The sequence below is a fragment of the Cavia porcellus genome, unplaced genomic scaffold, assembly GCF_034190915.1.
Source record: "Cavia porcellus strain 051 isolate PalLab524CR breed Dunkin Hartley unplaced genomic scaffold, mCavPor4.1 scaffold_8, whole genome shotgun sequence".
Lineage (NCBI taxonomy): Eukaryota > Metazoa > Chordata > Mammalia > Rodentia > Caviidae > Cavia > Cavia porcellus.
In genome coordinates, this window is record NW_026947491.1 from 59,615,274 (window position 1) to 59,635,108 (window position 19,835).

Consider the following 19,835-nt stretch of genomic DNA (forward strand, 5'->3'; position numbering starts at 1 on the left):
CAATCTACAGCATCAAAAACAACAAAACCAAAAACAACAAAAAAGAAAATAGAGAGGCCAGGGATTTAGCTTAGCAGCGTAGGTCATGTGTTCAATCCGTGGTACAAAAAGAAAGAAAGAAAGAAAGAAAGAAAGAAAGAAAGAAAGAAAGAAAGAAAGGGGAGGAATGAGGGAAGGAAGGAAGGAAGGAAGGAAGGAAGGAAGGAAAAGAAAATAGAGAAAAACAAAAAGATTAAGGTGAAAGTAAAAGTCAAATTCTCAAAATTCGTGAATAAGCAGTTTATACTACAGTATACATATTGCCAATTTTTGTTTTCTGCATTATATTTTAAAGAACATATGTGGAATCATACATAGATATCCTTTTTCAATTTTTTTCACTTAACTTTATTTCCTAAACAACTTACTACAGCACCCAATACCCTTTGTGACACTTTTACTAACAAAAGACCACAGTACTAAAAAATACAGACTTTGAAGCCAGACAGATCAGTTCAAATGTCATCTTAACTATATTTTAAGACTCAGCGTACTCACTGGTGAAATTAAGATAAAGACACCCATTCAAGATGGATTGCTTAAGTTATATGAAATCATATAATTTAGGACCAAGGATTTAGCTCAGCAGTACAAATGCTTGCCTGACAAATGCAAGATGAGTTCGATCCTAGGTAGAAAAAAAAAAAAAAAAGAATATAATATATAGACTATTAACAGTATGTGATAATAAAGGCTTTATAAATATTAAATTAGTTAATAGCTGAATAGGTTATTTGTTGCAATGTTTATTTCTTTGCTTTTTTAAGTGTTTTAAGTATTCTTACATATATTTATTTATAGCACATATATATAAATGTGAGGAAGAGAGAGAGGGAGAGCAGGAGGGAGAGAGAGTTGCTCTATGCTACATGTTCACATCTTTTTCCTGGTGGAATAATTTTTCCCTTATTGCTTCTCATTTATTCCTTTATTTATTCATTCAATGATTCATTAAAAGCCAATATATTTTATTAAGGATATGAAACTTTTGCTTTTTGTGTTATAAATGTTCTTCTTAATTTATAATTTACCTTTTCATTCTATTTATGGTAAATTTTTACATATAGAACCATTAAATTTTGATGTAACTTACTCTATTTTCTGTTTTTTGTGAAATGTTTGGAAATTCTTTCTCTACCCCTAGAGATCCTTTTTATAGAGTGGAAAGAGAATAAAGTCCTGTAAAATAAGTTTTAGACCTGAAATGAAAACAAAAGCAAAAAATAATTGGCTTGATGGCAGACGAGGTTCATAAAATGTTCATTTTATAATATAACATAACTTCAAGAGAAGACCTAGCATATTTATATTTACGCTTTTGGAAAGAAGTATAGCACAGTGTACCGCATGACTTGCTGTGGGTCATCAATAAATGCTGAATTTGCTCAATTAGAGAGAAAAGCTTCCAGGAAGGGCAAACTCAGTAACCAAACTCAGAGTTGAGAGGAAACATTTTAATTAGAGTGACATTACAGAATAATAGAGAAAATACTGTGCAGGTCTAGAATCAAACACTCTACAGCACTGATATTCTTCAGTTGTTAAGCATAACACCTGCTCTTAAGTTTTTGTCTTTCAGCCTCAACTATCACTATCATCACTCTGTTAGGCAGCACTTCTTTGCGTGTGCTCTGAATTACATCACCTTATAAGATTCTCCAACAACAAAAGAACCCTATGATCAAATAAATTTGGCAAACACTACATACTTCTTCCCTTCTCCCTAGCTCATATATATACCACAGCACGATAAATTTTTGCACCAACATGTTGAGAAATTCTGCAGGTAACAGTTTTCACAGGGAATAGAAAGCTAAAGTCAGAGTTTGAGACACTCAAACATGTAAAGAGGGAACCAGGAAAACGTCGAGTTCTGGTAAACAGCTACTACCAGCATTATCCAAATGGATATAGGACAAGACATACAATACACTTGGAATGCAGGAAAATTCCAATTCCTAAAGGAGTCACAAGTCAGGCAAGAAACATTCAAGGCTGTTGACAGGACTCAGGCTATCTGGAAGTACGGACAAGAAGCAAATGATTCTGGGACAGCATGGACCAAGGACCAGGAACAGGCAACACAGACCCAAACAGAGGCTGAACACAGGCTGTAAGAACGTGGCAATGTCATTCCCAGCCACCAAGATGTGTGCGGGACCAAGGCATGAGGAATCCCAGTGGAGTCTAATCTCTTGTTTATTAGGGTATGGAAAATGTTTTTTGCAGAGAAATTTCTAAAATTTCCACTTAATGATCTGTCTGCTATGGTGAAAGGAATTCTATGTGAAGACTTGAATTAATTAGCACGATTATTCTGATTGATTTTAGTGACATGTAGCATTCAAATAAACTGGCAGCAGATTCTTTAATCCTACCGTGACTAAGACTGAATATCAAGTGCATATGGTTGGTCATCAGTGCTAAACTTAATAGCAAATCTAATTCTCCCAAGAAAGGGTCCCTACACATTTTATGTGAAAGACTAAATGAACTGGGCTAGAAAATGACTGTGGTGAGGTCAAAGAGATAGATTTACTTGCCGCTGGATTGGGAAGCAAGGAAACTCCCAATGACTATAAATAATGCAAGGTTTCAGCAGCACAGAATATTTTAGCTGACAAAAGGAATCCCTTCAGCCTAGGTTAGGTTTGGTACAACCACCGACCAGAAAGGAGCTTGACTATTTCCTTCTTATTTTGCTTTCATCTATAAAACATGAATTGAAGTATTGAAACAAAATCCAAACCACTGTGTCTTTACAGGTTCTCTCTACTGAGAGCTATTGTTTGGTTGGTTAACATACAATGCACAATGCTATTCTTCAAATGAAGTCACTAACAGGGAGAAAACTAGGAAATTCTGAGTCAAGAGCTTGCTATTAGGCTGAACCACCTACCAGCAGCAAAACGTATGGAGGCATGTGGCCTTACAAGTCATTCCTTGTATCCAAGTACGCACAATTCTATAAGGAATTTGGGACCCTGAAGCCTGAAGAAAATTAGCATATATGAGTTTCTGGATTATGTTTACAATCACTTTTTAAAAATAGTATTGTATTCACAAATATTTACTTTGGCAAGAGAAGCTGTAAAAATGTCCTCTGATTCCCCACGGGATAAACTAATTCCCACACACAATAACCTGAAAACCTTGTGTGTGATCTTGTAATCAGTACACTCTTTCTAAACCACTAATCTGTGCTTCCCTATCATTACTGAGGGTCCACCACGGACAGGTATTTTTTAGATAGTGTACTCTTAAAATTTTTACTACAATCTGAAGGTCTTTGCATGAAGGAAAATGTGAGAAACCAAACAGTTGTTGAGGCCATACAGTCTATTTGTATAGGAGTTAGTCTTCAGATTCAATTCTGATTATAAATGCCCAAATCTCTATCCTGAAGTAAAATCAAGTTTCCTAGATGATCTTCCCATAATATGAAGTACAGTTTTGATTAATGAATGTTCATTCTTCATTCACTACCTTCATTCTAAATCTATTGACTAATTACATGATGAAGAATTCATGAAAGACTCTGATTCATTTAAGAGTCTTTCTGAGGTCTGAAAAAGGGCAGTACTTTAGGTCAACCAGTCAACAGGTGTCTGTTGAATGCACACATACAAACATGGTGGAGGAGTAGAACAGACTGCTATTCTGATATTCAGTGTTGGGGCCTAAGAAGGCAAATGAGCACATACCATGGGAATTCAGAAAGAAAGAAGAGTAGGGAACTGAGAAGAAACAGGGTAGGAAACTGTGAAAACAAAGAAGCACTGTACATGTACTGGAAACCTGTGAAAATTAACTATTAAAGGCATGCTATGACAGTAAAAATTATTGCACTAAACCAATTGCCTCAATCTAAGCATGAATTAAGCTTATGCTGAAATTTGAGATTATTCATCATGCAGTCTAACACATGTAAAGAAAGGTCTGGGTAAGTGTACATGTACATACGAAATACAACCCTAAAACAAAGCTATGTCGCTATATAATAAAATTCTGAATGTTTTTGTTATATCCCCTAATACGTTTTCCCCTATAACTGTGCTGTCCTTTGCTTTCACTAATAAGCAGGAAAACTGACTGTTTGTTTCCTTTGTTTGATATTCAGAAAACAACAAATGGCACAATAAATTATTCACTTAGAGGCCATTTTTATTGTACTTCATTAAAATACAATGAATTGGCTTAGGGAAAAAAAGTGAAATATACTAATCTTCATTTAACTGGCATGTTCTTATACCTGGCTAAACCAATCTGGGATCCAGAAAGAGGCTATTAAAAAAGTATGTTTTCAATTCTTTTGTAACAATCAAGAATAAAGGAAAATGTACTCTAGATAAGGAAATATGAAAGCTATTCAGTTTTGTTCTAAAAATCACCTTGTTTGGCTTTTGGCATAATTTTTACAACATCAAATACATATAAATTTTTAAAATGTGTCTCAGTGGTTTAACATAATTCACGGAAATGCCTAGTTCCAAAGGTAATACCCTCTACTTTTGACTTTACGTAGATTTGCCTCTAGTTCGAGGAAAGAAGATAAATTTATTTCTTTCTTGCCCTTAATTTTCATAATTCTGACTCATTTATATATCCACTTAACAAAGACTAACTATCTACACTGTGCCTTAACCATGGTAGGTATTGTACATACAAATAAAATACTATGGCATAATCACTGACACAACAATCATATCTCAAATATCAAGCAAATTATTTTCACTGTAAAACATTTTTCTCTCTCTCTGTCTCTCTGTCCCTGTTTTAAAACAACCTGCTAACAAAAGTATATTTTACCAGAGAGTATCTGTTGCTCTAGACATTAAAAAGTAGTTTCAGAATCGAACATGTCGATTGCCAGTGATGGATAACTAACTCTCTTCTCGTCCACCACTTTCCTGGGAGGCAGGATAGGTCCCCAGTTCTTTTTACAACCCAAACGGAACACAAAGATGATACACCATCAAAATTGTTCCTGGTTCTTTCATTGGTATAAAGATGCTTAGGGGGCCGGAGATTTAGCTCAGCAGCATAAACGCCTGCTTGGCAAGTGTAAGGTTGTGACTTCAACTTCTAGTACCAAAAACACACACACACACACACACACACACACACACACACACAAAGTCAGGTATAAAGATGCTGAAATCTTAAACATAAATTTCAAAAGCAATGAGAAGCTTGATTGAGAACATAACCACTCTAGCATCGGCAAATCATTTCTCTTGCTGTTTTAGTAACATATCATGTCCTTAATTCATTCAGCAAATGTTTGCTAAGCACCTACTAGGAGCCAAGTGCTCTTCTGTGTGCTGTAACAAAACAGATAAAAATCCCTGTGCGTAGGGAGCTTCCATAACCGTGAACACAGGTACACACAATATACAAATGCACAGTAAAATAAACAAAATATTAAGTGCTATGAAAACCTATTAAGATAGGAAATGAGACAGAATGTGTTGAAGAGATTATAATTTCAAAGAAGGCCTCACTAGGAAAGTGACATCTATGCAGGCACCTGGAGAAGGCTAGAGAGCAGGTAACACAAGCAAAGGAAAGGCCAAGAGCAAAGAAAGCAAGCAGAAGGAAATTGGGTATTTCTAACACCAGCGTGGCTGGAGTGGAGCGGGGGAGGAGTCATAATGACATCAGGATGATGGGTTACCCGGACCCTAGTCATGCAGGGCCTTTGACTTTTACTCTGGGTAAGATGGAGCTATTAAAATATTCTGAACTGATCTGACATCGTTTTAAATGGTCACTGTGGCAGTACTGAAGAAAGTTGCAAGAACAGTAATGAAGGGGACAAACAGAAAAACCAGATAGGAATTAAATGTCACAATTCAGGTAAATACAGAGGCTGCTGGTTTGGATTGACTTGGAAGTGGTAAAGGTGAGTGACAGTGCTTAGATTCCAGTTATACTTTGAAAGTGGAATCACTAGGACTGGGTGACAGATCAGATGCTGAGTGTGAGACAAACAAGAATAGAGGAAGATACTAGAGGCTTTGGGTCAACAGCTGAAAAGTGGATTTGCGGAGTAGGTTTGAGGGGGAAAATCAGGCGTCAGATTCTGGTGCAAGATACCTGCATGTTTGACATTCAAATGGAAAAGCCAGGTTGCTGCACACACAAGGGAACCTGGAATTCAGGGAAAAGGTGAGGGTGCAGATATAAATTTTGGAGACACCACATAGAGTAATGTGACTGGAAGAGAACATGGAAGAAAAGGAAATAGAAGATCCAACTTTGGTTTACTCCACTATTTAGACATCAGCAACATGAGGAAAAATGACAAAAAGAGATCAAACCAGAGTGATCAGTGAGGAAAGAGAAAAGCAGAAAAATATGAGAGACTAGAAAGCAGTGGATAAAATATTTCCAAGAGGGGATTCATTATCTCAAATGCTGCTGATGGGTCAAGTCATTTGTGACTGAGATGTGGCTGCTAGGTTTAGCAATAAGAAAGGTCACTGGTTATCAAGGGAGGAGACTGAAAGGTGTGCAAAATGTGTAGGGACTAGGTTTAAGAAAGAGTAAGAACATTAGAGAATAAATATAGAGCAATCTCTCAAGTTACTTTGTTACTACAGGAAATAGAAAAGTGAAAGGTACCAGTGATCTAAGAAATCAAAGGCATGAATGAATTGACCACCAACCAGGCTTTGCTTTCTCTTTAAATGATTTTTAATTACATATGGGCAGCTAATGCAGACAAATTATCAAGCTACACTCCCTTGGTCAATTCAGAAGCTGAAAGATGAAATTTACAGGAACATTATATAAATCATCAACTATTCTGTTCCTGTCCATTATTGATTAAATACTTCGGCTCCCCCAAAATTCATATGTATAACCTAATGCCCCAGTATGGATGTATTTAGAGATGCGGCCTCTAAATTAGTAAGGGTCTCGGAGGGAAAGAGTTTGACAAAATGAAGTTATTGAATGTACACGTAGTGCTTACGTTGGCAGCACATATACTAAAACTGAATATACAGCACGATTATATTCAACACTTTTAAATGATAGCTGAAAAAACGGCTATCCTGTGGTGGTAGGGCACTCATATATATATAAGCATTCAAGCTCACTAATAAAACCAGATGATTTTTTCTTTTCTTAGCAGATGCAGTACTACAGGTGTCTGATTCTAACCTGGCAAATTTTCATTCTCATAACTAAAATTATAGGAGGTAGTGTGAAATAGTAACAAAGAAACTAAATTTTTATTGGCTTGTTCAAGCTTTTCTTTTAATGAAAATGTGCTTTGAACTTACTAGAAAATTATACACTTAAAAAGAAACATTTGAGTTCCTCTGAAAAATATAATGTTAAATGCCACTCTGGTTTTGTCAATAATTCTGACATTTCTGAAGCAGGCAATGTAGAAGTCCTTACAACCAAGGAACTTTGATTCCATGAAAAGATTCATGTATCTATCTTTTCAGTGGAACTTGTGAATATCAATAATTGGAAATATAAATACTAGACATCAGAAGATATCAAAAGAGGCAAACACAGTGGCACATGCCCATAATCCCACCAGAGCTCAGCCTGGGCTACACAGTAAGTACCAGGCCTCAAAAAAAAAAGTATTAAAGGAACTTATTCACAGATTGTATGCCAGAAGAAACAAACACTTACTATATCAGTAGCTGAATGTTTACCTATGTTTTGTCTATTTTGTTGCTATTTTTTTAAATGTACCAACACATAAAAATCATACTCATTACCTGTTTCTCAAATGATGAAGTACACCACCAAAAGAAATAAATCCTAGGAATTTATTCTGCCTGCTTATACATAAGATTTTTCATGTGATCTTTATTCAACAATTGTTAAAAGGAATTCACACTGCAACGATAAAAATATAAGATTTAATTCTATTAATTCATACTTGAAGTCTTGAGTATACCTAGTAATCTATCCCAAGTATCTTTACTCAAAATCCAAAGTAAGCCTTTAATATACATGACTATTGATTATAAACTGCACACTGTAAGTATATTACCAGCTATGAGAAGAAATATGTCAGTTCTCATATTCATACATCTGTTGATGAAATACAAAGGGCAGATTTCAATAAAATTACTATATGTAAGAAATATTCGTGTAACAAGGTCAGCTAGCAGATGACACTGGCTGAAATTACTTGGCAGATTTAAGCTTTGTCATCTCGGGGCTGTTTGGACACATACCTATTTCTGTCTTCCCCGATACTTGGATCCTAAAGAGAAGTACGCATTTTACAGAGAAAAGAACACTTCCTTCTTACCATTCACTCACCCTGTTCCTTGTCCCTTCCATTTAAGTTTTCAAGTCACTTAAGTCACTCCAAATATCTAGGACAGTACGTAAGTAATACAAAGAGTAGGGATCAGGTGTAAAAAAGGGTTCAAAACTCCTTTATAAGTGCAAACTGTGAAAAACTAACTCCAATATAGCCTTGAGGACATTAAAGAATATTGTGATAATGTCGCTAATCACCTGGCATGGCAAATGCAGAATTTAACACAGCATTGGACTGAGAGAGGAGCAATATCTGCAGTAGCTACATCAGACAAATGGAGAAGACAACACCTCCAAAGGTCCTATCTACCCCATTAAAGCTTAGGAAAAAACAGTTAAGCATTCTCTGGTTTCCAGGGAGAAAAGAAAAAATGCTGAGGGGACGAGTACCTGTGAAAGGCCTGGGTAGAAGGCCACAGACGATAAGGACCTTGTAACTAAACATGATGAGGCGCTTCGGGGAGTCCAAATCAGCTGCCAGAGTGGCATTCAAAAGACCAAAGAGGAACAGTCTCATTTCAGTGGACAGAGGGCACAACGCCCAGTCACCAAGCATGCCAATCCCAGAGCAGTGGACACAGGAAGGGTCATACAATAGACGAAATGCCCTTCCCCCTAGTCAGTAGGCCACTAAGCTTTGCTCTTCACATGAATACCATCTTTGGAACAAGAGAAGGTAAAATCCTTGAAAGTTTTGAAACTGGAGATCATTGTACTCTTAATGGATAAAATCAGGTGTTTTTTTTCCACTGTCAACGAGTGATCATTTAAAGGCAAGGTAAAAGCAGCTCTGGAAAATATGTTTCATTTGTATGTCTTAAAAGCAGTCTGCAGGCTGGGCGTGGTGGCACATGTCTCTAAGCACTCTGGAGGCAGAGGCAGAATGGCTGTGAGTTTGAGGCCAGCCAGAACTGCATAGTGAAAATCTGTCTCCAAAACAAAGTAGTACACACACCTCTCCTCTAAATCTTTTTCTCAAATCCCAGTTACATAAGTATATTCTAAACTAGTACTTTTGCGGTGCTTGTGAACAGTGAGCCTCGACTGAGGCTGATATAAACCCAAAGGCCTATCCGCTCACAGAGGGGTACCTCAGCAAGAAGCTTGGGTACCTCGTTCAGTCATGCAACTCCGGAAAGGAACGGATCAGGCCACCAAGACCCTCAACAGCAGCATCTCCGAGTGCATCACGATGGCTACAGATGCAGAGCTCCTAGAGGTCATTCAGCCACTAGTGCCACTGTGTGAAGAACAAAATGTGCCCTACTGGTTCCTGCAAGCAGGGGCTGGGGCTGGCCTGCTCTTTCACCATCAAAGAAGGCTCTCTGCTGAAACAGCAGATCCGGGCCATCCAGCCTGGATCCTCACTGCCATAGCCGTGCATCACATTATCTGTGTTAGCCTATAGTATTTTCAGTAGCTTTGTTATAAAATATTGTCTAAACCTGGACAAGAGAAAAAATAAAAAAACAAAGTAGTACTTTCAAAAGTGTGGTCTGTGATCTGTGGACTGTGCCAGTTAGGAAACTTATTAGATACAGTTAGATAAAGTAAGTGAAAATGGGAGGAATTGTACAGAAAACCCTCTAGCAATTTGGCATGGCCCTATGCAAGTCTGTGACTGGTGAATTCATGGCACTGAAAAGGGTAGAGACAAAAATAGGTGTGGTCAAATTTGGGTTGGGCAGATTTCAAACAAAACACTGTGCTGTAGAATTACCTATCAGCCTGTGACTAACAAAAGGAACAGCCCTTTACCACAAGTAGCCAAGAAGCGCAAATGTAGGATCCGCCTGCAATGCCACCTAAATCTGCCACCAATTTAAGTACTGGTACTGGGCTTTGTGTTTTAAGATCACGATGGGCCAAGTAAAACAATGAGGACAAAAGACTGCACAGGTAAATGATGTGATCATGCCCAGAAAAGATCAACTGGCATCGGTCTATTAAAGATCTATAGGAATTCTTCTAGAAAAAAGTGATGAAATTACCTCCTATAACAGCAAGTACTACATTTACACAGCAACAAGTTTTCAGAAAAACAGTATCAAGTCACATGAAATTAATGTTGTTGATGAAGATATTATTGATTTCTGGGGTAGTACTGCTTGTGTCTCACTTGTAAAATCTGCTAGGTGTTGTGATTGTATGAGCACTGTAAGAATCAGGAGTTTCCACCTAATTTTGTATTAGTAAGTATTTAAGAAGCATAATAAAAATAAATGAAGTTGGCAATGTAGACCAGTGAGAATTTTTTTTTCTCCTTTAGAAAGATTCCAAATGTTATTTCAATTTGAAAAATGACGAGTTCTTTTGGCTACTGGACTAGAATAATCAGAAAAAATAATAATATGGAGCAGCAAAGTCCAGCCAGCATTTAAGCTAGACTTTCCCACCAATACCCAGGAACAAGGCTGGAGGTGGTACACGGTGGTAATTGCCAAGACTGCATCCATTGTAGCTTATGTCATCATTTTAGTTATTTTGTCAAACATGAATTGTTTTGAAATACTGCTATAAATGTTAGAAAGCCCAAAGAAGAAAACTTCATAATATATTTGAACTTCATTTGAAAGACAAAGAATTAAGATTTTTAAATGAAATTTTCACTTTCTGAAACAAAAACTCTGAAATAATAGCTCAATTCAGCCATGGCACACAAACAGCCAAATGCACTTTCAGACCCTCACTCTTTTACCAAAATCTCACACTTATAGCACAGCAGTGCTGCAATAATAGCTTTCATCTCTCAACGTAACCCCGGACAGTCATTACACCAAGCATCATAGGCATCATCTTCATTTCACAGGTGAGAAAACCAAAGCGAGGCTAAGACAAGAGGACCGCAAGTGTAGATCCTGCCTGCACAATGAGACCTTGTCTCAAAATTAAGAATAAATAAGTAAATGAAGTGCTAAGGTCCAATACTAACAAAGAAAAAAAAAAGAAGGCCTGTCCATGCTCACACCAAACAGCTAAGAAAATGGCTGAGAGAATTTTAACCCTCATTTTCAGACCTCAAATTCACTGCAAGAAGTTTATTAAAAATATTTACAGAGCATTCAGTTGGTTTCAGAAAATGAGAATTACCCAATTTTTATCAGTAGGGAAGATGTTTCAGTAAAACAACCACTACTATTTTCACTTTCAGTTAAAAAATTACTTAAAATTCCCAATTAGTTTTAAGACATAGATGTATGACAGTAATTATTTTCCTTTTAGGATGAGATAGTATATGAATTTTTATATATTAAATGAAAAAAGCTAGTGAGCAAAAAAGTATCATTATCTAGACTTACAACCAACAATCTGGCGGCCCTTTATTTTTATATTATTGTGCCAGATTACATTAATTCTGCCCCTACATAGATTGGGTGAGGGGGTGGAGACTGGGAAGAGGGTAGGTAAAGAAAACTAGTATGTGATGATATGGCAGAAAAAATATCACACCAAATACTGTGTCTCAAGACACAACTCTTGAATCAGGCCCTGAACCCTCCATATTTCCTCTATGTATTGCTCCCTAAGACTCTGTCCTGAGCATCTCTACAGGTCTGGAACAAGACAGTAGCCAGCTAGCTGACCCTGTCCCTCCAAGTTCCTCCCTTTTCCTTCTGGCTGCCCAGGTGAGCTTTGTACAACAAACCTCAAACCCTGTCATTACTCTGTTGGAAATCCTTCAATAAACTCATTGCTTGCTCCGTATAGTCGGCACTTTAATCTGGCACATGAAGTCCTCTCAGATCTGGCCCTTCCACCCAGCTTCCACAGCTCATATTCTATACTCCACATGCACATTCATTTTCTACACTTTGGTCCCTTCAGATACCAGCAGAAGTCCCTGAATAGCTCACTCCATATTGTTTTGGAATATACCATGTCCCTCTTTACAGAAATATCTTTCCTTATGTCCTGTCAAGCTTTCTTCTAACTCTCTCCCTTCTCTTCAAGTCTTAATACTTTCTCTCCTAGGAAGCTTCTAAACCCCACCCATCCTCAGCATAATCAATCTCTCTTCCCTGCTCCTTTAACAATAACCTGTGGAGGAGCAGAGAGATGCTCCACACACCTCATTTGAGGCCTAAAGTTTAATCACTGTTGAAATGAAGGCTGGTAAGGAATTAAATCAGGTGCATTTTAATTGGTAGATACACTTAGATAACATTAACTTTTCCATAAGACCGATAGCATCCATTAGCTAATAACATGCCTAAACAATTAGGACTGTTGAATAATGACATTGGTTTCAATAGATTTTTTATGTTGATATGTAGGAAACATTCAAATTTAGGAAGAAAAAAATTTAATAAAAGACAACACAAGAGTTTTAAATCCAGGTTTTGGCTTTGCATTTGAATAGTGTTCTCAGCTAGTTACTTTTTTTTGTAGTTCTGTTAGTTTTTTATTTTATAGTATAACTATCATCATTTAACTGGGTATAAATCAAATCTTAAGTGCCTAAGCAGTCCCCTATCATGCAGCATTCAATATAGCATTTTTAATTCCCAGAGCATTCAATTCTCAATTTCCTTTACTCATGTAAGTTGGTATTTCTTTTTTCTTGAAAGAAACCATAGGTTGTTGCAGAAGACAGCATTAGCTAAAGGCCCTTTGTTTGGCTATTGGTAGCCAGGAAAATTTAGATATATGGTTTTAATTAACTAAAATGCTAGCAACAGAACAAATGCACAATGGCTCCTGACAATACTGTCATTTACCAGTTTGACACAATAAGAATCAACATTCCACTCTTGTTAATTCTTGCCTTCATGCCAAATATTCTTTAACAAGAAGGAAACCTTCATGCCAAATGTTCTTTAACAAGAAGGAAACCTGCATAATGATGTCAAGTCCTCCCTGGAAAAAAGTCTATTAAATGAGTTGCTCTTTTTGGTCAAATAACTCTATTTAGAAATACGTTGAAATATCAATTCTAATTGTTAAAGGTAACACACTTATCTTGCAAAATCAGTTTTTCAAAAGCCCAAAATATATTTTAGAAATGCTTCCTTTATATATAAAACTAAGAAAACTCTTCCCAAAAAATTCTTAATGAGAAGTTTAACGCCAGCATTAAAATTCTTTCCAAAAAGGAAACAAAAATAAAATGTTATAATACTATAACACTACAAATTTTTTTCTCAAGAAATGTAACTTAACTTCTTTTTTTTTTAATGATATTTTTACACACTGGTACCCTAACACTGACTCTGTAACACTAAGCAAAATTTTGACCCTCAAGTTATTCATCTGCCCAGGGAACTAATAAGACCTAACTGTAACATCTAACACACTTTGATGCAAAGATTCCAGGTTAGTTTAATTTCTTCTCTTTTCTCCACAGCATTCCTCAGTTAAAATTCAAATTTCAAATTGAACATTTTATTATTTAGGTTGTGGAGTAGGGTCAATAGATTTCCTTGTAATGTAGAAAGTGAAACAAACTAAGGGTACCATAAAGGCAAACTTTGCTTTTTAAATATTGGTGATTGAACCCAGTTGCTTTCATATTAAAAGATCACAAGTTTGAGGACAGCCTGGGCAATTTATTGAGATCCTGTCTCAAAATTTAGAAAGGCTGAAGATGTTAATACATTTATAGAGTGTCCATGGATTTGATCATCATTCTGTGGAGAAAAGGCTATTTATATCCAAAAGAGAGTCACGTACTCTCATTTACTGAAATATAAACAAAAACCCCAAACTTCAAAACAGAAATGTGAAGGGATGTTCTCAAGTTCATTTGTAAACCTTCACAACTTAGAGGGGAGGTGGAGAACTATTAAAAAAAAATCTCATTTCTTTCCCCCTGGTGAGCAGAAAAACTGATGAACAATATATTTATCCCACCTTTATAAATAGATAATTTTCATGTATTATATTAAACATAAATATAAAACCTAAATAGAAAAAATTAATTAATATTTTCTATTCTCCAAAATAAAAATAGCAATAAGTATGCTTGCAGTGATAGGTAAATGATGGTCTTCCTAACCAGTATGTTGATTTCATATCCTAGCTATACATTATTAAAATATAATAAACATCTAATGACTAAAAGTGCACAAATCAGAAGGGAAGCTAAACACAAAAAAGCACTGTTAATTACTGAGGCACCTATTCCTTTGCACTGAAATTTTTCTCAATGACTATATTCCCATTACACATGATCTGCTAATAAGCAGAGGTAAAACAACCAATAAATTGCTTGATTCAATTTTTAAAATTTTCTTCTAGAAATATGTTTATGAAATTGGGGTATTAAATAAAGCAGTTTTCAGAATCATTTCATTTCTCTTAAAACATTTGCCCCAAAAGTGTGTTTGGTGGCTTCTAATAGATTTGGTTAAGCTGCTCAAGCAGAAAATCAGGGGGAAAACAGAGAAATGTGTCCTGAATTTTAATAGTATATGTCACCTTACATGGGTAAGTCCTAACATGTCATTTTGGAAGTCACTGCATTTACAGCAACGAGCCATATGTTACAGTTTCTCTGCTCAGCATCCCATGCAATAGCAATAGCTCATTCAATCTCATCTTGACAGAGGCCTTCAAGATGAACCCGAGTTACAAATGGTGTGTGGATACAATATAAAATTATATAGATTAGCAAGCCCTCATTTCTATGTGACAATACCAAGCAAGCATGTTCCCTCAATGTTTGAATCAAAATTGAGTAATAGTAAGATATGTACTTGTTCATGTATGTGGTCCTCTAAGAAGCTGGCATATTGTACTAATTTGCATTACACTTCATAAAGAGACTTAACTAAATAAAATCTACCTGAAAAAATGTTATGCTAGAGTAGTCTCCATAATGGATTTTAGAATGGTTAGATGTAAATTGAGACTGAGAGAATACAGAAAATCTAGCGGTTATATGAGCACAACCAATAGTAAAATATTAGAACTGACCTTTTGATCAATGGTATACTCAAACAAAATTTTAAAAGTATTTATTCCAGGTTCATTATTTTTCTAACTGGCCTGGCAGTTTAATCTTTCTGTTCATATTGTAAAAGGACCGAATTCAGAAAAAGAACACTATTTGGTTAAAAGTTTTAAGTTCCAACGAAAGAAAAGGCTACAAATCCTAATTTTAAATACAAATAGGGAACACTGCTTGACCCTTCACAATAAAATCCTTCAAAAAGGATAAGTCAAGCTCAAGCAGTGCCCTCGGACAGTCAGTTCAAATACATACATACATACACTGAGACAAACACAAATACTAGATGAAAAGGATATTTTTAATAAACAAGAGCACCTATATATGCATTCTCAATAAAGCAAGACCTCAAAAAAATCACAAACAAAAAAATTTAGGAAAGCATCTCAGGTAAGCAGTAAGAAACTTCTAGGGGGGGAAGGGGGGGAGAGACATTCCTTCTTTCCTCCTGTTGATGGAGCTGTGAAAGCCCAATTTCTCAACTCAGATTTTTATGTTCTGGAGAAATGTTAGTCTTATCTCCACCAAACAGATTAGCAGATCATCTTTCAAAGTTACCATATATTTCTAAGAGACATGCAAGTACATTTCGTCACAATCCAAAAATCAAATCACTTCAGCATTCTGATAAAACCTTTTTCACAGCAACTGTGATTTTTTTATCAAACTGATACATTTAATATCAAGAGCCTTGTGGCATTTCGTTGATAGGACAGACCTTCATGCTTAACAGAATGCTTTCATTTAATGCTTTTATCTAGCTATAAATTATTGGCAGCTATTTGCCACTTCTAGAATACGATTACTAAAGAGAAAAGCAGAAGCATTTCTAAAGCAGTGGTGCCTTTGGAGTGGATAGACATAGGTCATCTACCAGAAGTGTGCAAGAAAATGAATCCGCAAATCTAATAAGGAAGTAGTTTAACGCGGATAAATTCCCTGAGTCATTAAACAAGATATAAACCAAAGACAGGTTGTGCCACCTAGAGAAAAACTGGAAATTGTACATTGATTCTTCAGTAGTAAGCATTACTTCAAAAGCCTGAAACTTTTGGCATGCCCAATCACCAAGCCATCAAACTGCCAGCATTAAGCTCCCCTAAAAACTCTGCCTTCACCACACACCAGATTGGCTTTCTGTTTCCCTCGGTTCTCAGCCACCCATGCAGCACCATTTAACCTCCAGTACCAACTGTGTACCACAACCCCACCCCCTCATGCAGACCCTGCAGCCCGAATTCCAAAGCATTTTCCTTGAAGCTAGGTCAGACTGGGATCCAAGGAACCTAGGGACAAACCTGGTGAACCCTGACAGCCAGTATCCCTCTGGATGCTGGCACAAGCACCATCCTCTAGGTCCCTGGGGCCTGTATAGGAAATTCTGGTGCACTCAGTACATCGTATCCAGGTTATGGAACTGAACTCGAAGCCAACCTCGCACAATGCAAACACCATGAATTGACCTCAAAAGAACCAAGCATTTATGGTGAAAAGACGTTTCACTTTCATCTCTGAGAGTCACTTAGAAGCAAAGTGCCCAGCACACTTGTGGGGCTGAAGCACAAAAGGTCTGCAAGCCACCTGGCACGGAAAGCCGCCTTTCACCAAGAAAATAGACAGTAATTATGAAAAGCCCGCAGTCCTGCGGTATTAACTTGACAGCGAGGACTGCGCTGGGGCATAACTCATCTCCTAGGCAGTCTTTCCCAGCCTCGGACCCTCAGCCAAGGGACGCTCTTCCCCTTCCTCCCCTTCTCTCTAGAGACCGGCTGCAGCGCCCCCTTCCAGCCCCTACACTTTCCCCCCATCCTCCTTCCTCCTTTAGGAACCTCTAGCAACTTTGGGCTTGGCACCACTGTGGCATCCCAGCCGAGGCGGGGACACAGTGAAAGCTGCCACGGGAGGAGTAAAGTTTGAAAAGTCATTTAAAGCACTGCAGGATTCCCCAGCGCCCTCTCCCAGCACCCACCCCACACACGGCCGCTCGGGGCCCCACGTGCCAGCGGGCCCTGAAGAACCTGGAGTTCCCCCGGTTCCTCTCCAGAAAAATTTGTCCCCAGGCGAAAAGTTCCCCGCTGCGGCACCACTCCTCTCCCCCCTCTCAAGTGCCCCCACACGCACACAAAATACCCCCCCCCCAGTTCTCCGGACGCAGCCCCGCCGGGCCCCCAGGGCGCGGCGCTCCTCCCCCGTCGGCCGGTGTACAGGTCGCGAGTGGCTGGGGGACAGGGAGGCACCAGGGCGGCCGGGCCGGGACCCCCTGCCTCGCCCTCCCCGCCCCGCGCCTCGCTCACCTCTCTCCTGCTCTTCCGCCTGCAAGCAGATGGGGATGTTCTTCTTCCAGCCCGGCATGGTGTCTGCTGCCTGCGATCGCTCGCTCGCTCCCTCGCTGGCTCTCGGGCTCTCGGCTCGGGGCTGCGCGCTGGGGGCAGATCAGCGGGGCTGGGGCGCCGCGGCTCCGGGGCGCATCTAGGCGGCGCCGCGCGCCTTGCGCTCGCCCCGAACTCGCCGGGCTCTGGGCGGCGGCGGGCGGGCCGGGCCGGTCCGCGCCGGGCCGCGCCGGGCAGGGCTGGGGGCTGCAGCAGTGGCTGCCGCGGTGTGGCCGGAGGCCGGGCCGGGGGCGGGGGCCGGTGCAGGCCGAGCGCCGGGACTGCAGAGCCCCCGCGAGGTGGGCGCCGGCGGGAAGAGAGGACTGGCGCCGCCGCCTCTCCCCTCCTCCTCTCCTCCTCGCTCCCTTCCTCGTCTCTCCGCCACCAGCAGGTGGGACTCGGAGCCGCCGCTGCCGCACAAAGCTCCGCCGGCGGCAGGACTGAGGCTGCGGGCTCCCCGGGCGCCTCTCGGCGGAGCCTCCCCAGAGACGCGCGCGAGGCTGAGCGGGCACGGAGGGGCGCGCGCGCTCACACCCTCCGCGCCCCGGGCGGCCTGCGAGGCGCGCCAGGTACCGCGCTGGCACCCGGCCGCGGTGCGGAGCCTCCGCCGCCCCGCCTCGGCCGCCTCCCCCTCCGGCTTCGCTTCCCGGACCCAACTGGCGGCTCCACCAGCTTAGGCGACGACCTCGAGGAAGCAGGGGGCAGTGTCCTCCCCTCTAGTCCCTCCTTCTCGCCTCTCTACCCCCATTCCTGGCTCTGCCCCCCTCCCCCAAGTTGAAACTCGCAGCCACGGATTCGCTAACTTCGCCCTCAACTGAGGGAGACAGCAACTTTCGGGATGGTCAGCTCGATCCTAGGACAGCTTTCCTGGGGGGTGTGGAGGGGGGGTGAGGGGAGAGCCTCTTTTGTTTTAAATGATGCGAGGAGACACCTTGGCTGAGTGAATGTGCAATAACTGTCTTCAAGTATAAGAGGGATTTTACGATCAGGTTTTATGATTAGTTTCTTCCTCTTGTCATAGGCTCGTAGAAAATAAGTGGAAAAAATGAATAAAAAGGGAGGCCGACTGCGACTGCTTCGCAGCAGAGCCTGAAAGATTCTGCCCAGACGCGTGGGCTTTTGTTTGCGGTTTTAGCAGTGCTACGATGGGAATACTTGGCAGCTGTCTGACCTCCGGATGTGTGACATCCATCTGCCTCAAGGCCAAGGACTGGCTGCAGAATACACTACCTGTGTTCTCCCTTCCTATCTGATAGGAACTGAAGAATTTGTAGCCCCTGAGGTTATAACTACCATACTGGTTTGTGGTTATAACTACCATACTGGTCTGTTCTTGAAACATAAAAATACTGCCAGAGAAGTGTCATAACTACGAAAGACAGAGAATTTCTTCTCTGCCACGCCATGAGCAGTTTATCATACAGTTATGCTTGCACCTTCCCTTGCCTGGGCTGATGTCACCGCAGAAGTCTTTCCTTGCCAAAGCCAAGTAGCCATCACTTCTAAATAGCAGCAAGGCCTATGTCCAGAAGCACAATCAAATCGTCCCATGGGATTATTATTACAAATTCCATCTGAGCTGCTCAAACTTTCTTTATAGACTCTTTGAGAAGTTAAAAACAGAAAATCAGTATGACTGTTATACCTGTCAACTTTAATCACCCCACCGTCCATCCTAAAACAAGATTCTTAGGTACCTTGGTCTTGCCATAGTCTTGTTGCAAGATCTAGCCTTACCAACTTTATATAAAGAAAGACATTTTTCATTGATTCCCCAAAAGGATAAAGCCAATCCACAACCAGCAAAGACATGAGTTTTCACAATATAGAAGTGACCACACCCATATTTTATAGCATCCTATATAGTAATATCTCATATGTGTGTTGTTCTATCAAGCATAATTTTAGAAGACCTACCCAGTAAACATCTAGTATGGGTTGAACTTTACTCATATGGTTTAGATTATAATTGGAGCACACTGGTACCACCTCCAGGTGAGTGACAGATTTACATTTGATGCAAAGTTCCAGCTCACACCAGTTAATTGCATTTTTAACGCAGATAAAATTCCTACTTTGTGTTAGCTTCTGGGCTTTTTAAAAGCTGTGGATGACAAGAAAATTACCATTCAGCATTTTAAAATCAAATGAATATTTTTTTCCTCTGTGCTAGG

At 39.6% G+C, this 19,835-nt stretch overlaps 1 protein-coding gene across 3 annotated transcripts in view; it reads right to left on the minus strand.

Annotated features, from left to right (window-relative positions):
- Positions 1 to 17,783, minus strand: part of Grip1 (glutamate receptor interacting protein 1) — a 633,384-nt gene extending 615,601 nt beyond the window's left edge. For all 3 annotated transcript variants that reach the window (XM_063255091.1, XM_063255088.1, XM_063255086.1), the window contains exon 1: positions 17,587 to 17,783. In XM_063255091.1, coding sequence (XP_063111161.1) covers positions 17,587 to 17,644 — 58 coding nt within the window. In that variant the 5' untranslated portion in view covers positions 17,645 to 17,783. The remainder of the gene's footprint in view (positions 1 to 17,586) is intronic.
- Between the last annotated feature and the right edge of the window lie 2,052 nt (positions 17,784 to 19,835).